The sequence below is a fragment of the Pantherophis guttatus genome, chromosome 1 (assembly GCF_059756535.1).
Source record: "Pantherophis guttatus breed Tessera chromosome 1, ASM5975653v1, whole genome shotgun sequence".
Taxonomy (NCBI): domain Eukaryota; kingdom Metazoa; phylum Chordata; class Lepidosauria; order Squamata; family Colubridae; genus Pantherophis; species Pantherophis guttatus.
The window spans coordinates 98786964-98809676 of record NC_142063.1 but is presented as its reverse complement, the minus strand read 5'-3'; the positions used below and the strand labels follow the sequence as shown (position 1 = coordinate 98809676).

The 22713-nt window shown below is 38.7% G+C and overlaps 2 protein-coding genes across 2 annotated transcripts; both read right to left on the bottom strand.

The window, feature by feature from the left end:
* Nucleotides 1-94: 94 nt before the first annotated feature.
* Nucleotides 95-13854, bottom strand: C1H11orf16 (chromosome 1 C11orf16 homolog). The gene is made up of 5 exons (XM_087883072.1): nt 13249-13854; nt 12451-12556; nt 8082-8298; nt 3413-4096; nt 95-763 (listed from the first exon to the last, which is right to left on the bottom strand). Exons 1-5 carry the CDS (start codon nt 13446-13448, stop codon nt 447-449), a joined length of 1524 nt encoding a protein of 507 aa, XP_087739198.1. The 5' UTR covers nt 13449-13854; the 3' UTR covers nt 95-446.
* Nucleotides 13855-21888: 8034 nt separating this feature from the next.
* On the bottom strand, nt 21889-22374 carry ASCL3 (achaete-scute family bHLH transcription factor 3). Its single transcript, XM_060687214.1, has one exon. It carries the CDS (start codon nt 22372-22374, stop codon nt 21889-21891), a length of 486 nt encoding a protein of 161 aa, XP_060543197.1.
* Between the last annotated feature and the right edge of the window lie 339 nt (nt 22375-22713).

Below are 22713 nucleotides of genomic sequence, written 5' to 3'. Positions count from 1 at the left end.
TGTACCTAATAAATTATGAGAATGATATTGCTTTCTTACAAACACTTGATTCTGCTCTGTGTTTTGTTCACCTAAAATTCTGGCACTGTTGAAGTAGAGTAGGGAAAAGCAATTTTATTTTGCTTCTCTGTAGATAGAACAAACAGTACATTCTGGCTAAAGATAAATGACTAAATCCATTACACTCATCAGCATCTAATGTTTAGTACAAAGCCTTTTGGCTAAGAGCATATCGATTTGATTCCCTTTTATTTTTTTATGGCATGACTAGTCTCAAACTTAAAAAACCAGTTACTTCAAAATTACTTTACCCTGCTGTTGTTCAGGGTTTCAGTAGTATGACAAGAAGAACTTATGAAATAGCTAAGCGAATCTTATAAACAGTGCTACTGTTTAGTGCCATCTTGAATTCCTGAAAGGGGTGGTGGTAGCAATTCTATACATAATTAACCTCCCCACGATGAGCTAGTAATTCCATGGCTCAAGATTTTCTTCATCGAAAGATGCCTTTGATGAGACTGTTCAATGGTTTCAAATATAGCACTGTGGTTGTACAGAATTGGTGGAAATCCATCTCTGGATGACATGGCTTTGTTGTCAGCTCTTTCTTTTCTGCAGCTGCTACTGACAATGTTGGCTCCTATAGATGATATTATAACAATTATAGACTGAAAGGTTGGGGAAAAAAACTTGACTCTACAAAATGTCAGAAATCCACAAGCAGAGTATCTGTGATCCATGAGGAGGACTCGATAGATGAGCCCTGCAAATCATAATGTGATTTGTCACTTAGCATAATGTGTGAACTCAGCCATATTACTAGTTCTGTTGTAAGTACTTTAATGCCTAGAAAAGGTAGTTATCCACCCCCATTAATCTGCTTTAGCTTGATTGGTTATTAACATAAAATAAAATTAGACTATCAGTAACATTGTTCCCTTGGTGGCATTATCTTAGAAATAGCAATAGCAATAGTACTTAGGTATATACCGCTTCACAGTGCTTTACAGCCCTCTCTCAGCAGTTTACAGAGTCAGCATATTGTCCCAAACAATCTGGATCCTCATTTTACTGACCACCAAACTGCTAACAGTCAGCAGTCAGCAGAATTAGCCTGCACTACTGCATTCTAACCACAGCGCCACCACAGCGCATAAATACTTGGCTTTTGCTTGTTTGCTTAATTCAATGACTATTTTCAGTGAAGTTATGGAAAATGAAAAATTATTGTTAGCTGACTTCAATGACTATTTTCAGTGAAATAATGGAAAATGAAAATCTGGTTTAATATTACGCTCTTAGAAACAATTTTGGCAGAACTGCCTATACCAAAGAATTCTTTTATCACATAATACTGAATGCATTCCAAAATATGTAGGCGCATGAACTGACTGACAGCATGATAATATATAACTATCTAGTACTGACCTTTAATATACCTCTGGATTTCAGTAGGAAAATTATTGGCATTTGTTAACTTTGTGTATTTTGCATGTTTACAGGCAAGGTGAAAACTGACCTCTCTTATTATCGCAGCAGCCATCTTAGATATTGCTCTGTTGGAAACCCTTACCTATGGTTTGGCTTTGAGATCCTTTTCCTAATGCAATGAAAATGAACTTTGACTTGTCAACTGAAGAGGGTTCTATGGAACTTCTTCCAAACTTAGCCAAAGGATCAGAAGCGGCTTATGCAAAGAAAAATATGCCATGGCTGGAATGCTATCTTCCAATTGTGAACTGAGAGTTGTCAAACCTTCAGCATAAAGATTTAAAGGATATGCATGGGTGACATTGTGTTCAACTCACCTCTGACCCATCAAAAGACTGTCTGCACTTGCCTTTTAAGGGGCCATTTTTAGCTTTTCCCAGAACAAGTCATGCTATCTGGTCTTTCTCAAGTGCATCCTACCAAGGTAAATTGGGCTGAGGATGGCCTTGCTTCTGTTGGCCAATTGAGACTGCGCAACCTCTGCCACTTGATTTTTCAGGGTCACCCATTTTTAGCAGCAGATTTCAGGCTTTCCTACTTCTCTTTTCGAATCAAGAGAGGCAAAAAAGGTCATCTTAATTCTGGTTTCTCTCAGAGAGCAAGGGAAGTGGGATGAAAGTGGTTTTTCAGCAGTAACTTTAAGCTCTCCCCCCCCCGCCCCCAAATAGTACAGGTGCCTTCCTTCCCATTCTTCATCCACTGTGGAAGAAGCTAAGCTGTGGGAGAGGACAACTGTATAATGGGAGAACTGTGGGGACCAAATTCACTGGGGAATGGCTTTAACATGGGTTTCTATAGCCAGTCCTCTCACAGTAAAGCTTTCTACAAGTTTATTACTGGGATACTACCTGAAGAGCTGTTTTCAGCTTCTCCCTTCCTCGGTGAGAAGGGAAATGGGTCATGTGGCTCTTTTTGATGCCAGGAGAACTAATGCAAAGAAAATCATTTTGCTGCCTGTCCTCCACTTCTCTTGTTAACCATGATTGGCAGGAGAAATATGCAGTGGGCAAGAGAAGCAGGGGAGAAAGACTCTATGGGATTGGAGAACTGGCAGCAGGAGCCCCATGGATCTTCTTCTAGTAACTGTGGTAGCATCAGAGGCAATAGTCCCCATCCCAATTCTCTCTTCCCTCCACTTATGGCTCAGATGAAACTCCTATTCTCTTTATTGAGTAGGAGTTGAAAGTGCAATTCTTCTTAAGGTGGCATGATTTTTGCCAACTCCTGCACAAAATGTCACCACTTTACAGCTGCCATGTAGAAGTGCCCTCCATCACCTAAAACATTCTTTGTCTTTTTCCTGTTGAAGTAGACTCATAAACTAGATGTTATACGTGGTTGATAACTCCTTATCATCCAAATACATTGTTCCTGAAAACTAACCAAGCTAGTATAAGTGGTTATTTGCCCTTTCTCAAATACGAAATCAGATATGAAAGTGTCTATAATGGAATACTTCACTTCCATTAACACTGTAATATTCATAAAAGTCTCTGGTTTGCAGGCCAAGTCTGGAGAATCTACTATCTTTGAGATGTTACTTTATGGCACTTCCAAGCATCCTCAGCCAGCATGATCCACAGTAAGTTTCATCAAATAACATCTGTAGATGCAAACAATGTCTTTCTCTCCCCCTTCCTCCCTTATGGTATATGTATAAAGGCAAAGGACAAGTTTAATATACTAAATCTGGGGCAACTTGCAGAGTGAACCATCATTAGTTAATATACACTCACATGAGACAGTGACTGGGTTTTACACATAATGCTAAGAAATTAAGGCTAAGTCACAATAGTTTGATTTAAACAACATATAAGCCATAGTATATTTGGGTTGAAATATTTGAATAATCCATTGTGTGGCCTGATTTTCACCCTGTATGTGAAACCAACAGATTCTAGATATCTACTGGAGATCAATCAAGGGAGATCTTGTGTACCTTGGCTTTTATAAACAAAAGTGGGTTGGCTTCTCTTCCAGTACTTCCACTCTGGTCTTCTGGTTTCCTGTAGGGTGGGGTTTTCAAAAAGACTAGAATCTGTGTTCACTGCACGATCTACCATTGTACTCTCGGTCTTATTTTTTTCCCTTTCACACTGAGACTCTGAAGAGGATGAGGAACAGCTGGGTAACACAGCAGCATGTTCTGCTTTGGGAGAGGCTTCTATTGCTAAGAATGGTGTTGTAGGCTTACTAGTGAATTCTTTTTTAAAATCTCCAGAGGTTAATTCAGCTAAAGAGGGCTGTGTCCGCCAGCCACTGTATTCAGAGTAGCAGCGGCAGCAACAGGAGACACATTGCCTGTGTCTAGGCAATAAGCATGTATGATGAAAATCACTACAGCAAGGATGGATAAAACAGCAACGTGTGCACCAGCACCTTTGGAAATCACCCAAAGCACAAGTTGGAATAGTTCTGTGTGAACAATTGAAGTAGCCAGGCCTGTGAGGCTGCCCCTCACATTGCTTCTTGCTTGTGTAGGGCATATGGATCCTCTCTACAATTCTCTCCCACCGTGCTGGAGAAATCCACAAAGCGAGGCCTAATGGAACTTTGGCTTTCTTGCCGTTCCAAAAGCTGACTGTAATTTGCTCGTCTTCTTTTTCTGTTGAAAAGAATATACAGAATGTTTGTTTAAAAATGCCAAGCATGTGTTCTTAACAATTGACTTTGTTGCTATACCAAGTTTGTTTGTTTTTTTCATACTTGACTATTCCATCTCATTTGTGAGAAAGGATTTGGGCAGGCTTTATTTTTTTAAGCAGAGGAAAAAATAAAATTCTCATTTAGCAAGATGAATGGTGGGTGCTGACATCAGATGTAGCCACAAGGTAGCTAAAGGATGTGTATCTTATTTTCACAGAACAATAACTTCTCCCTCTGCAGCCTCATTGGCTTCACATCCCATGGTAAGGCATCAATGAAGTCTTTCATGGGTTTTTCACATCAAGAAGGATACGCCGCCTTGGGGACGGCAGAGTGATGAAAAATACCCCAAACTCCAGCATTCTCCATCAATTCACAAAATCTAAAACCCATCTCAAAATATTTTAAAGTATGCCAAGAAATAAAAAATAGAAGAACATATGCATTTTTTCAAACGGGAAGAAAACTGAGAAATCAAAAAGAAAAATTTCAGTCTGAACCTACTTCACTTAAATTGCACTTGTGGAATATGCTAAGTCAAAAAGCCCTATTAAAGCCATTAATTGTGTAGGTTACAAAATCTGATTTCTGCAAATACTGCAATCCCAAATGGGCAGCTATTTCAATTTTAGTAGACACAGTGAGCCTCAAACCTCAGTTAAAATGCAATATGTAGTGTAGGGGGAGAAAGATGAGAACACATATGCTCAATAACAGAGCTTTTTGGCTTAGTCACCATCTTTAATTACACTTTATGCCCACTCGCATGGCTGCAAAGAGCTGCCTCCATATTCTCTCTAGGTGGTATTTTGTGAAGAGCATGTACTGGAGAAATCCACAAAGTGAGGCCTAATGGAACTTTGGCTTTGTTGCTGTTCCAAAAGCTGACTGTAATTTGCTCGTCTTCTTTTTCTGTTGAAAAGAATATATAGAATGTTTGTTTAAAAATGCCAAGCATGTGTTCTTAACAATTGACTTTGTTACTATACCAAGGTTTTTTTTTTCATACTTGACTATTCCATCTCATTTGTGAGAAAGGATACTATAACACAACTTTCCACCAGATGCAGACTTAACAAAACATACCAAGAAAAATTAAAACTTTCAAAGGGTGTTATATAGTTGAACATATTTGGATCAGTTCATTTTTTGCCTTTTGTTCAGACATATCATTATTTTTCCAATTTGCAAGGAGCCCATTTTCCCATTTTCAGTAAATGATGCCTAGATAGAATCATAAATTGCTAGCCCTTGTCACAATCAAAAAGCTCTTTCTAGCTCCTTCTCGAGCCGAGATTCAGAACTATTTAAAATACTAAACAATATGCGTAGTTCTATTATTTTTACTTCTCTCTGCACCTGCCTTTGGCTACAGAAAGCTGCTCCCATATACTGCACAGTCTACTTACTACCAGTATACAACGCTGTTCCCATGTGCACCCAACTCAAAAGAAAATATAAAAGTGCAAGAGTTTGGTGGTAGGTAAAGGATTGGTGTGTATAAGGGAATGTGTGTTGCTGACAGGTCAGCAAGAGAAGCAGATAACTTAAAACAAGATAGCTGGCTGTGATACACAGTAGACAGTAATGAAACACTGATAAATGCACCACAGCTGGTCCAGGGTCTTAGATCCAACACCCGATGAAGTTGGAAAGGAACAGGGAACATGGGATACTGCAAACAAGAAAGCTGTTGGACATGGATCCCCAGCTGCACTAATCTGCTTATTTGTATGGAAGATAAAGACATTGCATAGAAATATGGGAAAAACTGAGGAACCTATTTCAACAAAAAACCACAAACTCTCAAATTTCAAATATTACAAATTTGTAATAAAGACTTAAAGATGTAGGCAATTTATCAGCATATTTTCTTACAACCAGAACAGCTTAAATAAGGAGAGGTACAATTGCCTATAAGTGGCTTTCTGGTCTATTATCTTCCTGAGAAACATGCAGTATTTTTTTCTCCAGATTAAAGAAAATCCAAGGCTGAGTCTTGTCCAAATATTTTCAAGATCTCAGAAAGCAAATTGAGGAAAGGAAAGATTTCAAAATCGGACCTCCAGGCTCCTAGGAAAAAGAGGGAGGCAATTGCAGGAGCAATTTACATCTCAGAAGGAAATGCCCAGAGAAAGATAAGGAATTCTCAGCAGCAAAACATTTATAAAAACAAATATTACAGCACTGAGTCACGAGGAAATATACTGTCACAAAACAAGAGGAAATCATGAAGAAGAGATGTATCAAGAATGAATTCTGCAAACCAAAAGTAAACAAATCCTGCAAGGGAAATAATTTGCAGGATCAATTCAAAATTAAAACAAGATCTATACAATGGGACTCTTCATATTTTTTTGTAAAGTCTTCGTTGTTTTTCAGGCATAGATAAACATTGTAAAGTTGTGACTTAACTTGCCAAAGATGGAACACATTCAGGATTGTGAAGGAATAATTTATTTAACTTGTATAAGCTACAAAACAGGGACTGTTGAGATTTGCATGCCAAAAGCTTAGCATGTTCCCAGTCTGGAAAATAATATTATGAATATAAAAACAGAGACAACATAAGGAGGTAATATTCTTTATGTTCAAAAGGGAACATCAAAGAAGCATCATACAATGATAGGCAAATATACTGCAAAGGAATATTTTCAAACAAACTGTAAAATCTGTGATATGACAGATTTGACCATAAATGCTAACTATATTTCAAAGTTGATGAACAATTTAGCAACATGTCAATGTTTACTCTTGCTACTCTGAATTCAAATGTATTGACTTCAATAAAGCAAATGCAATTAGAGCCTCTTATTTATTATCCATAAAAAAAAAAAAACATCCACAAGGCAACCTCCACAGTGACTTTTGTAAGCTATACGTTGTAAATATGTGTAGAAGAATTGATTCTGCCACAGAAACAGGTAAATTACCTAGTGTGATGTAGCTTAACAAAAGACAAAAACCAAGTGTTATTAGGATGTCAGAAATCAATTTAGACTTCCCAGCAGGAAAGAGACAGTGCAGCAGCCTCAACAAGAGGAAACTGTAATCTATGACAGGAAAAGGGTACCTGAGTCAGAAGGAATATAGATGTTGAGTCAGAGGTAAGATTTTCAGAAGGTCCAAAGAGATGTCACTGAAAAGACTTTCTCTTCAAGCCAAGAAGGAGAACACCCAAACCCTCCTCACAGCAGGACATTGAAAACATGCAAGATGCTAAAGCACTAACCATAAGAGATATGTGAAATGATAGTAGTCATGAACAGATGCACACACCTATGAGAAGGGGACTGGAAGATCAATTTGGAGTTATATAATCTCATTGGACTGTCTTCATTCCAGGAGATGCAATAGTTAAAAGTTAGTGTAGTGATTCTGTTCTTTGACATGTCCTCTTCAGTTAGACAAATACGCTCATGGCTAACCCAGTTCCAGTTCCTGCTCTCTTCCCCCCATAAATATTTTCTCCTTTCTTTAATAGGTACTGTTCCAGGTTCCATGTGGTCTAGCTAACTATATGGCCTTTCATTCTTTGGCTAGATCTATATGCAGTTAGATCAGGTTTTTAAACTTTCTATCTCAATGCAATATCCTACTAAAGATTTTCTTCTTTTTAAAAGAGAAGCACCAGCCTATTTTTATTTCCCTTGGCAAACACAGCCTAAAGCTAATCCCAAGTATTTTTTTTTCTTTTAATGACACTATAATCCCTTGCATCAGGGTGGAGTTGGGGTGACTGAATGGGGCTGAGCATTTATTGGTCAGATGCCCTTCCTAAAACCTATTCACAGAATAGGTTTTCTCCTTGCACCCAGAGAGTGAAATATCTGCCATACCTAGGATCGTATCTACAGCCTCCTGATTGTGAGTTCCACCTCTAGACCACCATGCCTCTCATAAAGCTACTCTCCAAGTATATGGCAAGGTTATTTCAATTTTACCTCGCAGAGGTTCTCTGGTTTCCATGCCCTGGAGGACAGTTCCTGGCCCGTACCTCTTCTGCTCTGGTTCCCAGGGGGCCATCACTTTATCACCAGGCAGGATAGAATGTCTCATTCCATTCACACATTCAAGGATATCACTGCTGGCTGTTTTTTGCGAATAAGGTGCGTCTTGCCCCATTGCAAATTGTACCAGAAATGATCTTTGCTCACCTTCCTATCAGAAAGAAAAAAAATATGTTTTTAAAAATATCACAAATAATTGGAAAGTGTTCCTATTGATAATTTAGAACACTTTTTTTTTTGAAAAAGTAAACCCATTCAAGGGAGAAAATAACCCCCCAACTCAATTGTTAGTTGAATTTCTCTTTGAGTGTTTGACCTTTTTTTTATTTATTTATATGCCACCCTTCTCCGGAGACTCAGGGCGGCTTACAATGTGTTAAGCAATAGCCTTCATACTTTTGTATATTTTTTACAAAGTCAGCTTATTGCCCCCACAAACTGGATCCTCATTTTACCTACCTTACAAAGGATGGAAGGCTGAGTCAACCTTGAGCCTGGTGAGAATTGAACTCGCAGTAATTGCAGGCAGCTGGAAGCTAAATACTACCTTTTAACAATAGCATTAGTCTGCTGTGCCACTCAGGCTCCTATATATATTACGCAAAGTTGATATAAGGCTCCTTTTAGTAACCATTAAATTTTATTTCATATGTGAAACTCATTCATAGTTTCCTTTGTCATGTTGCTTTCTTCCATATTTTACAACCACTTTTACTTGCCTGGGTTATTTGGAACAAAAAGCAAACAGAGGTATTCTTTTCAACTGATTTCAAAAAATGAATATAAAAAGTAGATACAAGATACATTTTGAATATAGTTAAAAGATGACATAGCTAGAGGAATCCAACATGAACAAACGAGTTTGTTCCTACCACGTTGATATTAAATCATTTATTCAGGTCTAAGTATCATTTTGTGTAATGATTTGAGGGAATGACATTGAGGGACAAAGATCAGACAAGAGAGGGAGGAACCCCTAGTAACTTAATGGTCAGAGAAAGAAATTTAGGAAACACCAACCACAATTGATCAAGCTGCTAAAAGTGACTGCGGGAGATTTGTATTTTCACACTTGCATGATTTTGTTAATTTGCCTTACAATAAAGTTGAATTATATTAACTGGCTGTGTTTCCTATCTGGCCTATCTGGAAGGGCTGACATTTTGGGCATAACACAAGAAATAATATATTTTAAGCTGAAAATGTTAAATGGAGAATCTATTACCAATCAATCATACTTTAACTACAAACTGATTTTTTTTAAAAATAAGAAAAACTATTTTGCAATGATTATCCTCCCTCTGTGAATCAGTCTTAGCCAAAAGAAATAATGCCAAATGTGTTTGTTATAGTCCAGTGGTGGCTAACCTTTTTGCCGTTGCATGCCAAAAGTGGGAAGAGCGCGGGGAGGTCGCCCATGTACATGCCCACACCCATAATTCAATGTACCCTGCCCCCGCGCATGCGTGTGTGACCCCAAGTCCCCCCGCTTTTAGCACACAATGGCACGATTGGCTCGGTAGGCCCGTTTTTCACCCTCCTCCAGATGCTTTCTAGGAGCCTGGGGAGGGCAAAAACGGCCTTCCCCACCCCCTGGAGGCCTTCTGGAGGCTGGAAACAGCCCATTTTCCAACTTCCGGTGGGACCAGAAGGACCAAAAATCAGCTGGCTGGCGCATGCATGTGCGCTGGAGCTGAGCTATGGCAACACTCGCGTGCCCACAGATATGGCTCTGTGTGCCACCTGTGGCACCCGTGCCATAGGTTCGCCATCACGGTTATAGTCTATCCTACTCCAGGTGGCCATCTGAGGTTCCCTCTGAGGTAAGAATTTCCAGAATTTGGCCCCAAAGTTCATTGTTCTTTGATCTATAGGAAGATTTAGTAAGTTCAATATCATCAGAAATCACAATACCTGAAAATCTTTGCTATTGAACTGAATGCTATTCAGCACAACTCTTCCAAATTTGGGTTATATTAGGAAAGGTAACTCAACACATCCATACTGTTTAAATAGCGATTCTGCAGTAAAAGCAAACCAAGCTAACTTGTTATAAAATCAAAAGATTTTCTTCCTCTCACCCCATCATCCCCTTGAGTTTTTTCTGCCTGCTCTGGGGCTGTTTAAAAATTAGAATGTTTGTTTTTCTAATTGCACTCTGTCTTTGTATGTAGAATGAGACTTGAGCGTTGAGTTGGTCACACAAAAGCTGGATTCACTCCAGAGTCGCTGCCTTCTGAATAGCTCGTTCTTCAGAGTTATCGGATGTTGAGTGACTGTGGTGAGCAAACAAACCTGCGTCTTGCTTTTCAGAAGGAACATACCATGTTTGTTTCAGGTGCTAACAACTAATGAATTGAAGGCAGGCTTTCTTTTCTACTGTCAAGTTTATATATCAACACGCCTGCCACCTTTCCAGCAATAATGTTATTTATCAAATATCACTAGTTGCAGAGATCTTCAAAATAGCACAAACCTTCCTAGAACTCTGGTGCTACTGAAGAAATAAAAGAACCGGTTTTAGCCTGATGAAAAGGTCTAATAAGGTAATCTTATACCTCTAGTTACAACCATCTCCCTCAGTCATGTGCCCTTCAGGTTGCTGCTCCTGCTACTGTATTCCTAGTTGGCATGTTTCTGTTTAGCTGGGAATAAAGGAGTTGAGTGTAGCAATAGCAATAGCACTTAGATTTATATACCACTTAATAGCACTTTACAGCTCTTTCTAAGCCGTTTACAGAGTCAGCATATTGTCTCCAACAATCTGGGTCCTCATTTTACTGACCTCGGAAGGATGGAAAGCTGAGTCAACCTTGAGCCAGTCAGGATCGAACTGCTGACAGTTGACAGAATTAGCCTGCAATACTGGATTCTAACCATCGCGCCACAATAGTTCCTATAAGTGTATCTAGGTTAGGGGTTGAGGAGAGTTGGAGTGGGATTATACTACAAAGTTAGTTCTCAGTATAAGCCATGGATAAAGAAATTGGTGTTCTGTAATAATTGGATAATTTCTGGTGTCTTTTTCCATTCCCCCACTGCTGCTGGGACTGTTGGATGTTGATATTGAAAATATCTGGAGTGTACTGGCTTGCTTATTCTTGGCATAAATTTATGTTCCTAAGGTAGTGCAAGATGGGACTAAGCAAATAAATGAAACCTAGAAAGGTCAATGTTGGAAAAATTACCAGGCAACTGTCATGAAGTCTTCTAATGATGTGGTTAGAGTTACACTGTTATAACTGGCTAGAAGGCATTCCTTAGGATTTATTAGAGAAGGAAGAGGGGCTGGATGTCATGATTAACAGGCTCTAAATTTTGACTGCCCCTGCCCTAAAATAACATGAGACAGATTAGGGTGGGAGTTGGAGGGTGGTGAGTAGAAGAGAGGAATTGTGATATCTGGAAAATGAATACAAATGATGTTTATTGCCCTTATCTTTGTAGCATAATTAGAATAAACTAGTTATGTTATTCTAGCATAACTAGAATAAACTAGTTATTGTAGTTTAAACTTTCTTCAATTGATTTCAACAGTATTCATCATTTTCTAGTTTATTCTTCATTTACAAGAGAAGCAATGTTATCATTTACTATAGGGGTAGCAAAGGCATTCATTCCACAATGAGATCACATTAAATGTATTTTATTTTACTTACTTACTTATTTACTTATTAAATGTATATGCCACTCATCTCACTGTCAGGCAACTCTGAGTAGCTTATTATCCACAACTACTTACATTTTTATATTATATTTCTCCTGGTGTGATTCCTTTGTCCTGTTATCTCTGTCCTTGGATTGATTCAGTATGAATTAAGTGGATTTGTATAACCCTATGAATCAGGGGTGAAATCCTCTGAAGTCTGCTACCGGTTCTGTGAATCTGCTACCGAGTGCACACTTCACACATATGCGTGCCTGAGGTGCCCGCACAGCACTAAAAAAGGAACATTTTGAAGCCTTCCAAGCCTCTAAAGGTAAGTAGAACAGCAAGGGGGGGGGGGGGAATCCACTGTGCCACGCGATTTAGATTAGCTAGAAAGCAGGAAATCCAACTATTCTAGCTAATATAAATCACGCATCACAGCTGATCATCACCCAGCTGATCGTCGGAAATACTAGTTCGCCAGAACTGGTAGCATTTCACCCCTGCCTATGAACTGATCCCTTGTTGCACTAAACTGACCAAAATGGTTATTGTGAGTAAATACATTCAACTGAATTTTTGTAGTTTCTTTATATTACTTGGTGTACATTTAATCACCTTTCTAACCATGTAGAAAATAATTTTGCAACTTGCCTCTAAATCTTTTATGATTGTTCCTTGGTAATAATAACAGTTGCTTTCTTTTTTTGCCAGAACCGGACTACCAACATCCAGTGACCACTCCAAATTCTGTCCTGCCCTACATTTTGCATCAAGAAGAAAGGGACAGTAGTTGCGACATGAACACCTTGGAATAAAATGGAAGAATTTTAGCTGAGAACCCCACAGCAAAAACTAATCACACATAACAGTAAATGTTATCCGTATTCTTAAGCTACACATGTTTAAATCCCAGTTTAAATCCCAGTTTGTCTGCAGGTGTGGTTAAAAGAATATCAAATTGATGTCCACGCCGGTACGATAAATGTTCTATCTATTTTTATGCCTGGTTCCATAGGACTATCATGGCTGCCATCTTGATTTCCTTTAATCATACCTGTGGACACTCCTGGTCCCAGGAGGAAAATGTCACACTTTAGCAAATTCTGCTAAGCATTGCCTTCACTCAGTGGTGGGATTCAACTGGTTTGCACCACTTCGGCCGAACAGGTTGTTAAATTGCTAGCTCAGTGCAGGAGGCTGAGTGCTACCTGTCACAGCCCCTGGCCATGTCCATCATGACCACACCTACCCAGCTGGTCATTAGATCAGAGAACTGGTTGTTAAATTATTTGGATCCCACCACTGCCCCCACCTGCTTGGGTAAAAAAAATAATCAAGCAAGAATGTATAATACTATACTTGTGGAATTCTGGGATAAAGAAAGACAGAGTTTAATGCCTTAATCTCTTCTCATTTTAAAGAAATAAATATTATTTGTTTATTTATTACCTTGTTGTGAGAAGTGGGCTAATGCCATATGAAGGATGCACTAACAAGCAGCCGCTGCAGATGGAACTGGGATTAACTATGACATTTCTGTGTAAAGATTCAGTTTGCCTGGGCACTGTACAGCAGCGTCTGTGGTATGGCCAAGAGGACAAGGTACATTCGCTCATTCTTTCAGGGCTCTCTACAATAAAAAAGAGCATAGCCTATTATACAAATGGAGAGATATGCATCCTTTGCTTGAAAATATATTTAAATCAGGCTCTTCTCCACAATTAACTGATCTAGAGATGAACCTCTTGTATTGTTCAGAAATATGAGGAAATATTTGGTGCAATTGCAAACTAATCCATACTTAACCAACAGTTAACCAAGTTCTGGAGACTGCTGCAAATATCATAGAAGAACCCTGAGAGTGAAACAGTTCAAATCAATCGACTTAATTTTGAATTGCTTCATACCAGATCAGTCTGTTCTTTTTGCTAGATTCCCCAGACTGTCTTTTGAATAGGCTCATTCAATGTCTTCCTTCTTTTTCTCCTGTTGCTGGAAGCACAATCTTTTTGCAGCCAATTAAGGATAAAAATTACCCAGAATAATCCCAGAAGTGCTTTTTCCAAAAGGCAACTGGGCTTTCTTGGTTTTTTCCTTTGAAAATATTCTGTTTTTCATCCAAGAAGCTCCTGAAGTTCAAGTAGAGCTAGAACTGTAGAAGCTTCATGGATGCGAAGCAAAACATTTTCAAAGGGAAAAAAAAAACCCCAAGAAAGTCCAGTTGCCTTTTGGAAAAAGCACCTTTGGGACAACTATGACCTGGATGATTGAGAATCTCCATAGACATTTTACCCGTAATAATATATTAGGAACATTAGTTCTGGGATTCTCAAACTATAGGCCATGACTCCTAAGTACTGTATTGCAATCGGAAGGCCACAAAAGTTTTTTAAAATGATCAGGCTTGCTCAGGTGCAGTAGAAGGCAAAGTCCAGGGCAAGTTTGGAAATAAACTTATGGGTCTCTATGAATATCAACAACTAACCACAGCAGTTTTCTTTATGTATTATTTACTAAGAGGACTTGCACTCATCCATTTATTTAGAGGGCTGTGGTATTGCAACAGTGGTGGGTTGCCCCCGGTTCGAACCGGTTCTATAGAACTAGTAGTAAAACCAGCGGGAGGCTCTGCCCACTGACCCTGACATCATCAGGAAGCTTCTGCTCACACGCACGTCCCCATTGCGAACCGGTAGTAAAGGTAAGTAGAACCCACCCCTGTACTGCAAAGTTTGAGAAACCAACCTTAATCATTGCTACCTAAGTGGACTTTGGGCTGGCTATTCCTTTTGCATCCAGGGTCTTAGGATTTGCTGAGTATAGCTAAGTGATTGAAGAATGTGCTACCATCATATTTTAGAGCTCTGGTGCATATGACATAAGGCAAAATTATGAATGTTTTCTTGGTTTCTTGTTGGTTTCTATATTATTTATTTATTTATTTATTTATTTATTTATTTATTTATTTATTTATTTATTTATTTATTTATTTATTGAATTTCTATACCGCCCTTCTCCTGTAGGACTACTATAATAATGCTATATAATAACTACTGGTCAGGAGAGAAGTGAAATAATGTTTTTCTTGTTTCTTAAGAAGCTACTCCAGTTGCCCTTCGGACAATCTGGTTTTGTTTATTTGTTTATGCTTACTAAAATTATAATACTCCTTTCTTTGAAATCAGTTGGACTTACCTCTGAAATGGTATGATAGGATTGTGCTTTGCAAATAGCAATGTAACCAAACTTTCTTTATAAACAAAGCACTTCTGTAGTAGGTTCTATACTGGTCAGAAGGGAAAAGAGGGGGAGAGCCTGGGAAAACCTGGTGTCTGAGTTTATTCCTTTTTTTTAAAGAGAGGGGGGGATGGAGGGAGGAAGAGAGAGAGTGAGAGAGAGAGAGATAGAGATACAACTGCTCTGCAAATCCCAACTGGTGGATTTACTTATTTGAGGAGTGTCTTTTTTCCTCTCTGCTTTAATATGATGAAATGCACATAAACAATTTGGAAGTTTTATTTGGATCAAGCCCCAAAGGTCATTTCTTTGGGGTTTGACAGACAGAGTATGCTGGGAGACTAACAAAGAGATGTTGATCATGGTGAGTCACAAATGGGCTAATCATCTCCCTATTTCTGATCCTGAAATGTTGGCAGGTCGAGTATTTTGCATAATTGAGCAATATGTCTAATGTCTGGAAATAGCTCCAAAATGATGGGGGGAGGAGGGGGGGCTTTACAGATAAATGTTATGTATTCATGAAATATATGAAATTCTTTTCTTAGTACAAGTAAGGCTGCAAGTTACACCTGTTCGCTTAGAAGAAAATGCCACTGAACTCGAAAGGACACAGTGAAGTGCAAGCATGTGAGTTCTCTTCAATCAGACTATTACAATAGTGCAAGTAAAGATAGTCCTTGACTTACAACAGTTCATTTTTAGTGACTGTTAGAAGTTACAATGGAACCGAAAAAAAATGACTTCTGATCATTTTTCATTTCTGACCATTGCAGTATCTCCAGAATCATGTGATCAAAATTCAGATGCTAGGCAGCTGACCCATATTTATGACAGTTGCATTGTCCTGCAGGTCATGTGATCGCTTTTTGTCACCTTATGACAAGTGTTAGGAAATGAGTATTACCTACCTTGTTGGGTTGGCAATATATAAACCATCAATATAGCTTTAAGACTGCTGTATTGCATCATATTGTGTCCTGATTGGTTAGCTCTGTAGCCAATCTCCTTAAGAGGGAGCTAGAAACATGGTTTGTTTCTCTTTGCTGTTCTTGCTCTCTGGTATCTCTGTATGCTACTGTTTGCAAATCCAGAAGAACTGTTTATTGTGAATGACTACGATGACTGGTAAGAAGACTTTGTTATTGGATTATCCCTGGACTGTCGTTTTGCTATCTCCTGCTTTATATGTGTATGACCGGGACTGTTTATTGGACTGTGCCTTACTATTTCCTGAAAGTAAACACAACTCAGTGTATCTGTGTGTTGACTGTGTTTATTCGTACCTACTCTCAATCGCTTTCATGTGTACACCCTTGCTATTCAAGGATTACTCTGCAAATTCCTTAACAACAAGCAAAGTCAATGGGGAAGGCAGACTCATTTAACAACCATGTTACTAATTTAACCACTACAGTGATTCACTTAACAACTCTGGCAAGAAAGATTGTAAAATGGAGAAAAACAAATGTCTCACTTAGCAACATAAATTTTGGGCTCAATTATGATTGTAAGTCGAGGACTACCTGTATCTCACAAGCACCCAGCCTTCTCATTGGCTTACAAGCTGTCAAATGCTTAGAAGTTCCTGTTCCTCTTCCCCTCACTTGCAAGCCTGTTTCAGTGCTAGTAGATATTCAAATAGGATTCCCGGAAACTGCTGGTTCCGTTTTAGCTATCCAGGAAGGGCCTTTTCCTGAAGGAGAACCTTTTTTTCCTGAGGCCAGATAAGGAGGCACAGCTACACACCACTGTAGCTTTCCTCCAATTAAAGGGAAGTTGGAAATCTCTCTCTAAGTTAAAGAGGGGGTGACTGGATGATAGCAGGAGCCCTATCCCTTCACATCTTCTAGTATTGGCCCATATGTATCGGGATCCTTTAGTTTCATTCATTCCCCTTAAATTAGTGAATTTCTATTTTCAGATAAGATTATGCATGTGTGTAAATCAAGCAGAAAGATGGAAATGAATCAAGATTCTCATATAATGTTGTTTTGGGATTTTATGTTTTAATTTTTTTTTTAATTTTAATTACTGCAACAGATCTCATCCTTGGAATGTTTATTTTGAGCTTTACCTTAAAGCAAAGTGACATAATATTAACAACAGAAGATGAATAAGTACTGTAGTTGAGCTACGGTATCACAATGTTATGTATGGGTTTTTTTTAGTGTTTTTACATGTATTCTTTTCCTGGCTATGCTATGAAATAGTAGCCCCAAAGTTCTGTCTTCAATTGTGGCATACGGGACATATGCTGCCTGAGATGAAGATCACAATGTTGCTCCCTATTTTCCAAGTTCACCATTTATTTAAGAAATGGGCATAGAAGGTTACCTTACATTAAGTCAAAGTATTGATCTAACTCAGTAATGTTCCCTTCTGTCTTTTCATCATCCTCAATCTAGCACCATTCAAAATTTGATGGGACTGAAACTCTCCAAATTCTTATTGGTGCATGGTCTAGTTCAAGATAATGAAAAGTGAAATTCAAACACAATTGCTTCTAGCCCCTCTCATAGTTACATGACAGAGCCTGTATCCCACCAATGAGACATTATTCACACATACACACAAAACACACAAAATTTGAGATAATTGGATGAAATAGGTCTCTGCCTAATGTTGGAAATCCCAGATAGTCTTTCTGAAGAAGCTTTTCCAAAATGAGTCTGTTATCATTTTAAAAAGCATTTCCTATGTAGCCAGGCCCCTCAATTCATTTGGTGGGGATACTTTGGTGGGGATACATTTGGTGGGAATACCTTTGAAGTTCAGATATATAAGACCATATGCAGTGGTGAAATCCAAATTTTTTTACTACCGGTTCTGTGGGTGTGGCTTGGGGGCATGGCATGGCTTGGTGGGCATGGCTTGGTGGGTGTGGCAGGGGAAGGATACTGCAAAATCTCCATTCCCACCCCACTCCAGGGGAAGGATACTGCAAAATCCCCATTCCCACCCCACTCTGGAGCCAGTCAGAAGTGGTATTTACCGGTTCTCCGAACTGCTCAAAATTTCCACTACCGGTTCTCCAGAACCTCCTGGATTTCACCCCTGACCATATGGGAAAAACCATTTGTCAGGTAACCTGGCCCCAAGTTTCTTGAATGTTTAAATATAAAAATCAAAGCATTCTAAGTGAAGTTCAGAAACAGGCTGGCATTGAATTTTATTGCTGACAGGACTTAGGAAAACATGTTATAGAACATGTTTTGTTCCTGAGAACAAAAAGCCCAAGGAAAATCACATGGCAAATGCATCTTTATCATTGCAATATTGCTGATTCCCAAGTTCCTATAATTACTTTCTTACCAGAAAATATGGGCATCTCTCCTACAAAGACCGTCTTTACCAGAGAGCTCATGATACAGAAAGCACTTTATGTAAATGTTTGAAGAATGTTTTGATTTGCTCACTGTTCTCCGCATTTATCCTGACTGACTTTTCAAAATAAAGAGACTTTACAGTGACAGCCAGTGAGACATTATTTTGTTACTGTCAAAGTAATATTTACAAAGTGATAGCAGCTTCAGGCATCTCAAACTTTAGCAGATATGCTGACAAAAATATTTGACATCATTTCATAGAGGTATACAGTTTGACTTGGTATAGTTGTCAGAATTAAAGAAAGCAGATGATGGCTTTACCAATAACGGTGCTGGCAAGCATTGGCTTATTATTTTATTCATCTTCCAGAAATAATTTTGAAGGAATTTCCACGTTAAAAAAAAGAGCTTAAATCAGGGGTGTCAAACTCGCAGTGTCACGGCAGTCTCATGTGATGTATTATGACTTTTCCCCCCTCCGCTAAACCAGGTGTGGGCGTGGCCATTGCGTGACTCATCCAGCCCACAGGCCAGGAGTTTGACAGCCTTGGCTTAGATTATATTCTCCCACAAGAGATACTCTGATTAAAAGAATCTGGAGTTCAGCCAACAAAGAGTGCATTACATCATGTAACAGGCTTTAGATAATTTAGATAATTGTCATGTAATAGGATAATTGTATGTCTATAAGTAGGTAAGTATCCTTAACTGTCACTATAAAGTCATTAAAACTTACTTTCAAGTTCCTGAGCACAGGATCAGTGGTGGGTTCCTCCCGGTTCGGCCCAGTTCTCCCGAGCTGGTAGCGGTGACGATATGATGTCACTGAACCGGTTCTGTCCCCCCACCCCCTGCGCCCCACCCCCCCACCCCCCGTGCCCCCACCCACTCACCCCCCGTGTTATTCTTACTTTTTATTTGGCCCCACCCCCAATCTATTGCTGCCTCCTGAGTCCCAGCTGATGGCTAGAGGGAAAAAAACTGTCTTGCTGCTGCTTCAAAGGGCCGCCCTAGAGCTGATCAGTGTTAAAAGAAAACAAATGAGTAGACCAGTGCCTGCAAAAATAAATGGGTAGACCAGTGCCTGCAAAAATACATGAGTAGATCAGTGCCTGCAAAAATACATGAGTAGATCAGTGCCTGCAAAAATAAATGGGTAGATCAGTACAGCTCTGCAAGCAGTTAAAAGTCTGGTAGACCAGTACCTCTGCTAAATCCTAAATAATTGTCACATGACCATCAAGCCACGCCCACAAAATAAGCCACACCCACAGAACCAGTAGTAAAAAAATTTAGAACCCACCCCTGCACAGGATGTGTTTTTAGAACTAACAAGCTTATACAAGCAGTCTATATTCCTCTTTCTAACTCCCCCTGTTAATTCTCTAAAGAACATTTACTTGTTTGCCTGCCTTGTAGTTGGGTAATCAATTACATGTTGTGAATGACCACTTCCCATTGGCTGTTCTTCTCTGCATGTTAGGATAAGATGATATTATGAAGCAGGGTTGCTTTTTCAATTATTTATCAATTATTCTTTAGTTAAAAAGCCATCTTCAGTATTCTCATTTTCTTTCTCCATCAATGCCCAAATAGTACTGCTGTATCAATGCAGAGCAGCCTTCTGTGTGGTTTTTTTGAACTCTGATATGTTCCTTGTAGACTATATAGGAATATCGTCCTTGTAGGAATATATCTGGGAATCAATTTGCATTTATATTTTTTTTTTTAGTTTTGTTGAGTAACAAAAAGCATCACTAACATTGAAGCCCTGGTAACTTAATTTACATTTCATTGACTAGTCCCTAGGTAATTGTCTAAGAAAAATACTACAGCATTAGTCTTTTTAAAAACTGTAATTCTTAATAAAGAATTATAGAACAGCATAGGTATACTTTGCTACTCCAGCATCTTTCACGAAGTTTTGCATGGTATAAGATCCTAGAAACTTATAGCAGAATTCACTTGAATGAATGGAATTAAGTGACAATAGCTAACAAGTACAGTACTGGAAGAAATAGTACCGGGTATGTCAGTTAGTTTTTTTGTAAAATGACCTGGAAAGTTGGAGATATTATCAATGTAAAAGCAATTTTAAAAAAACAACTCACCAGAGTCTGCTGTGCTAAAGAATTACTGAACTGGACTGACCTTGGCAATATTGAACTGCTTTGCTGCTGGGCAGAGTTGGTGGCTAATGTTTCCTGTTACTAAGGAGGTTGCCATGGACTCATTGCTACCAGGAATATAATGTAAAAGAGCAAAGCTAATGTGTACACACACACACACACACTTATCAGCAAGAATTGGTCTCAGTGTTCCTTCTCAGGTTACTGACATCAGCCAACAACTAAGCAAGAAAATCAGAGAAGGAACACTGGGGACTGACAGAAAATGTTGTTCAGCTTCCTACTTCTGTGTGTGCGATGAAGCCTTCCTTCAGGGGAAGACCCCATGGTGCTAGTGCAGAAAAAGCATTTGATCCACAATTAATTAGCAGTCCTACTCAATCCTTTCATCCTTTACACTCTTTTTTCAAGAGGGAAAGATGAGGCCTAAATAAAAGTGGCAGAACCAGCGTCTCCCAGCACTTTTTGTAGGCTAAATCCAGTTTGTGCCTATTACCTAGTTGCTAAATAAAGTTATCATGGTTCCAGACAGACTTCTTTGACTGTCATCTTATTTATACTCAGTAGAAATTGCTTTAAAAAATCTCAGCAACGAATGATTTTGATCCAACTGGAGGTAGAATCTCAGAAAATTGAAACCGAGGATGTTTGCCTGTTTTTTCATCCATCATCAAGGCCAAATCTAAAAAAGGCCTCTATCAGTTAGAACAGGAGGGTCTGTAAGGTGGGATCAAAAAAGTCAAAATTGTAGCTTCAAAGATAGAATGACAGTATCCCAAGACCCATAGGGCTCTGCTCTTGGGGTATTTCTTAAAGTACTATAGTCTCTACATAAATCAAGCAGCTTGCTTTGAAAGATATAATTACAATACCAGTTTTTGCCTTTTAGGCAAATATCCAGCAACTTTATAAACTTATTTGGTAATTTATTTGTCACCTTTGGAGAAATTTTAATTATTGGGTGGATTTAAAAAAATCTAACAAATGAATACTGTAAATAAAATTAATGCTTTTCACAAAATACCAGAATCTTTCAATCCTTTTTATTAAAATATATACTTACTTAAAATGCACTGCTTGAAATGACACAGTGAGATTATTTTCTTTCCCGTTGTAATAAAAGTTGCTCACATATTATTGCTCATTTTTAAGAATAATTTCAAATTCTAGATGATGTAATTATTTGAAATCTGCACACCCTTAAACATCTCACAGGCATATGTAATACTGTCTAGCAATGTTAATCTTGCAACTAGTTTTGATCTCTATGGAGAAGATCGTTCTTATTTTGATATTTTTTAGTTTTGATCTGTACAAGCGAGATATTTCTGGGGTTTTCAGATCCGATTGCATTTGCCCTGTGCAGAAAAGATTATAAAGTCCTTGCTGATGGATCATTTTGAGTACTCCTTGAGGGGGGAATGCTGAACGCCTCTGCAATCCTCCTCTGAATTGTCAGAAAGTAGAGACTGGAGAAACTCGATATATTTAATTGCAGCTCTCAGTGTTTCAACTTTGCTGAGCCGTTTGTCTAAGTATTCTGGCGGTAAGTGGTGTCTAAGTTTGGCATAGCCTTCATTGACACATTTAACTCTCTGCCTTTCCCTTTCGTTTCTTTTTCGGATGAATGCTGGGCTGCAAGAGTAGTCACATCTGCCAAAATTTCCACAGGAGACTTGAAATGGGAACCCATAAGGATTGCTGTAGAAATTCTCAGGAGTTGGAGGTTCTGCTGTTAATGGAAGTAGAGGCAACTCTTCAGAGCTGTTGAATTGACTGAGGTCCTCTGGGCACAAATGAAAAGTGGCAAAAAGATCTCGATAGCAAAATCTGGACATCTGTCCCACGTAGGAGTCACTGAAGGTTGGCAATTTATCCATGACATCCCAGGAGATGTTCCTGGTTATGGTGTCTCAGGTAAAGCTGAAAATGTTCAAATGCATAGGAGCACAGTGAGTCACAGATTGCCCAAGACTAGGTGTGATTGTCAGTATTTTTAGTGCACTTCAGATGTAATGGAAATATGTGGGAGAATGTACAGATGCAGTCCTGACCTACTTAGCTATAATATTTTTTATGAAAAAGGGATGTGATTATATTGCCAATATATGTGATCAGTGTTTACACCCCAGTAAATCTTTGCTCTTTACCTTGATTCACAAATTTTAAGATTGACCAACAATGTATTATGTGTATGTCTTATTCTATATCAGCAGTAC

Coding starts and splice junctions, on each gene's coding strand:
- C1H11orf16 (XM_087883072.1), bottom strand. CDS start 13,448: ATGCTCTTTTTTATTGTAGAGAGCCCTGAAAGAATGAGCGAATGTACC. Junction 12,557..13,248: donor AGCCCACTTCTCACAACAAG/GTAATAAATAAA, acceptor TGCAAAATGTAG/GGCAGGACAGAATTTGGAGT. Junction 764..3,412: donor AGGTACACAAGATCTCCCTT/GATTGATCTCCA, acceptor TATGATTTGCAG/GGCTCATCTATCGAGTCCTC.
- ASCL3 (XM_060687214.1), bottom strand. CDS start 22,374: ATGGATAAATTGCCAACCTTCAGTGACTCCTACGTGGGACAGATGTCC.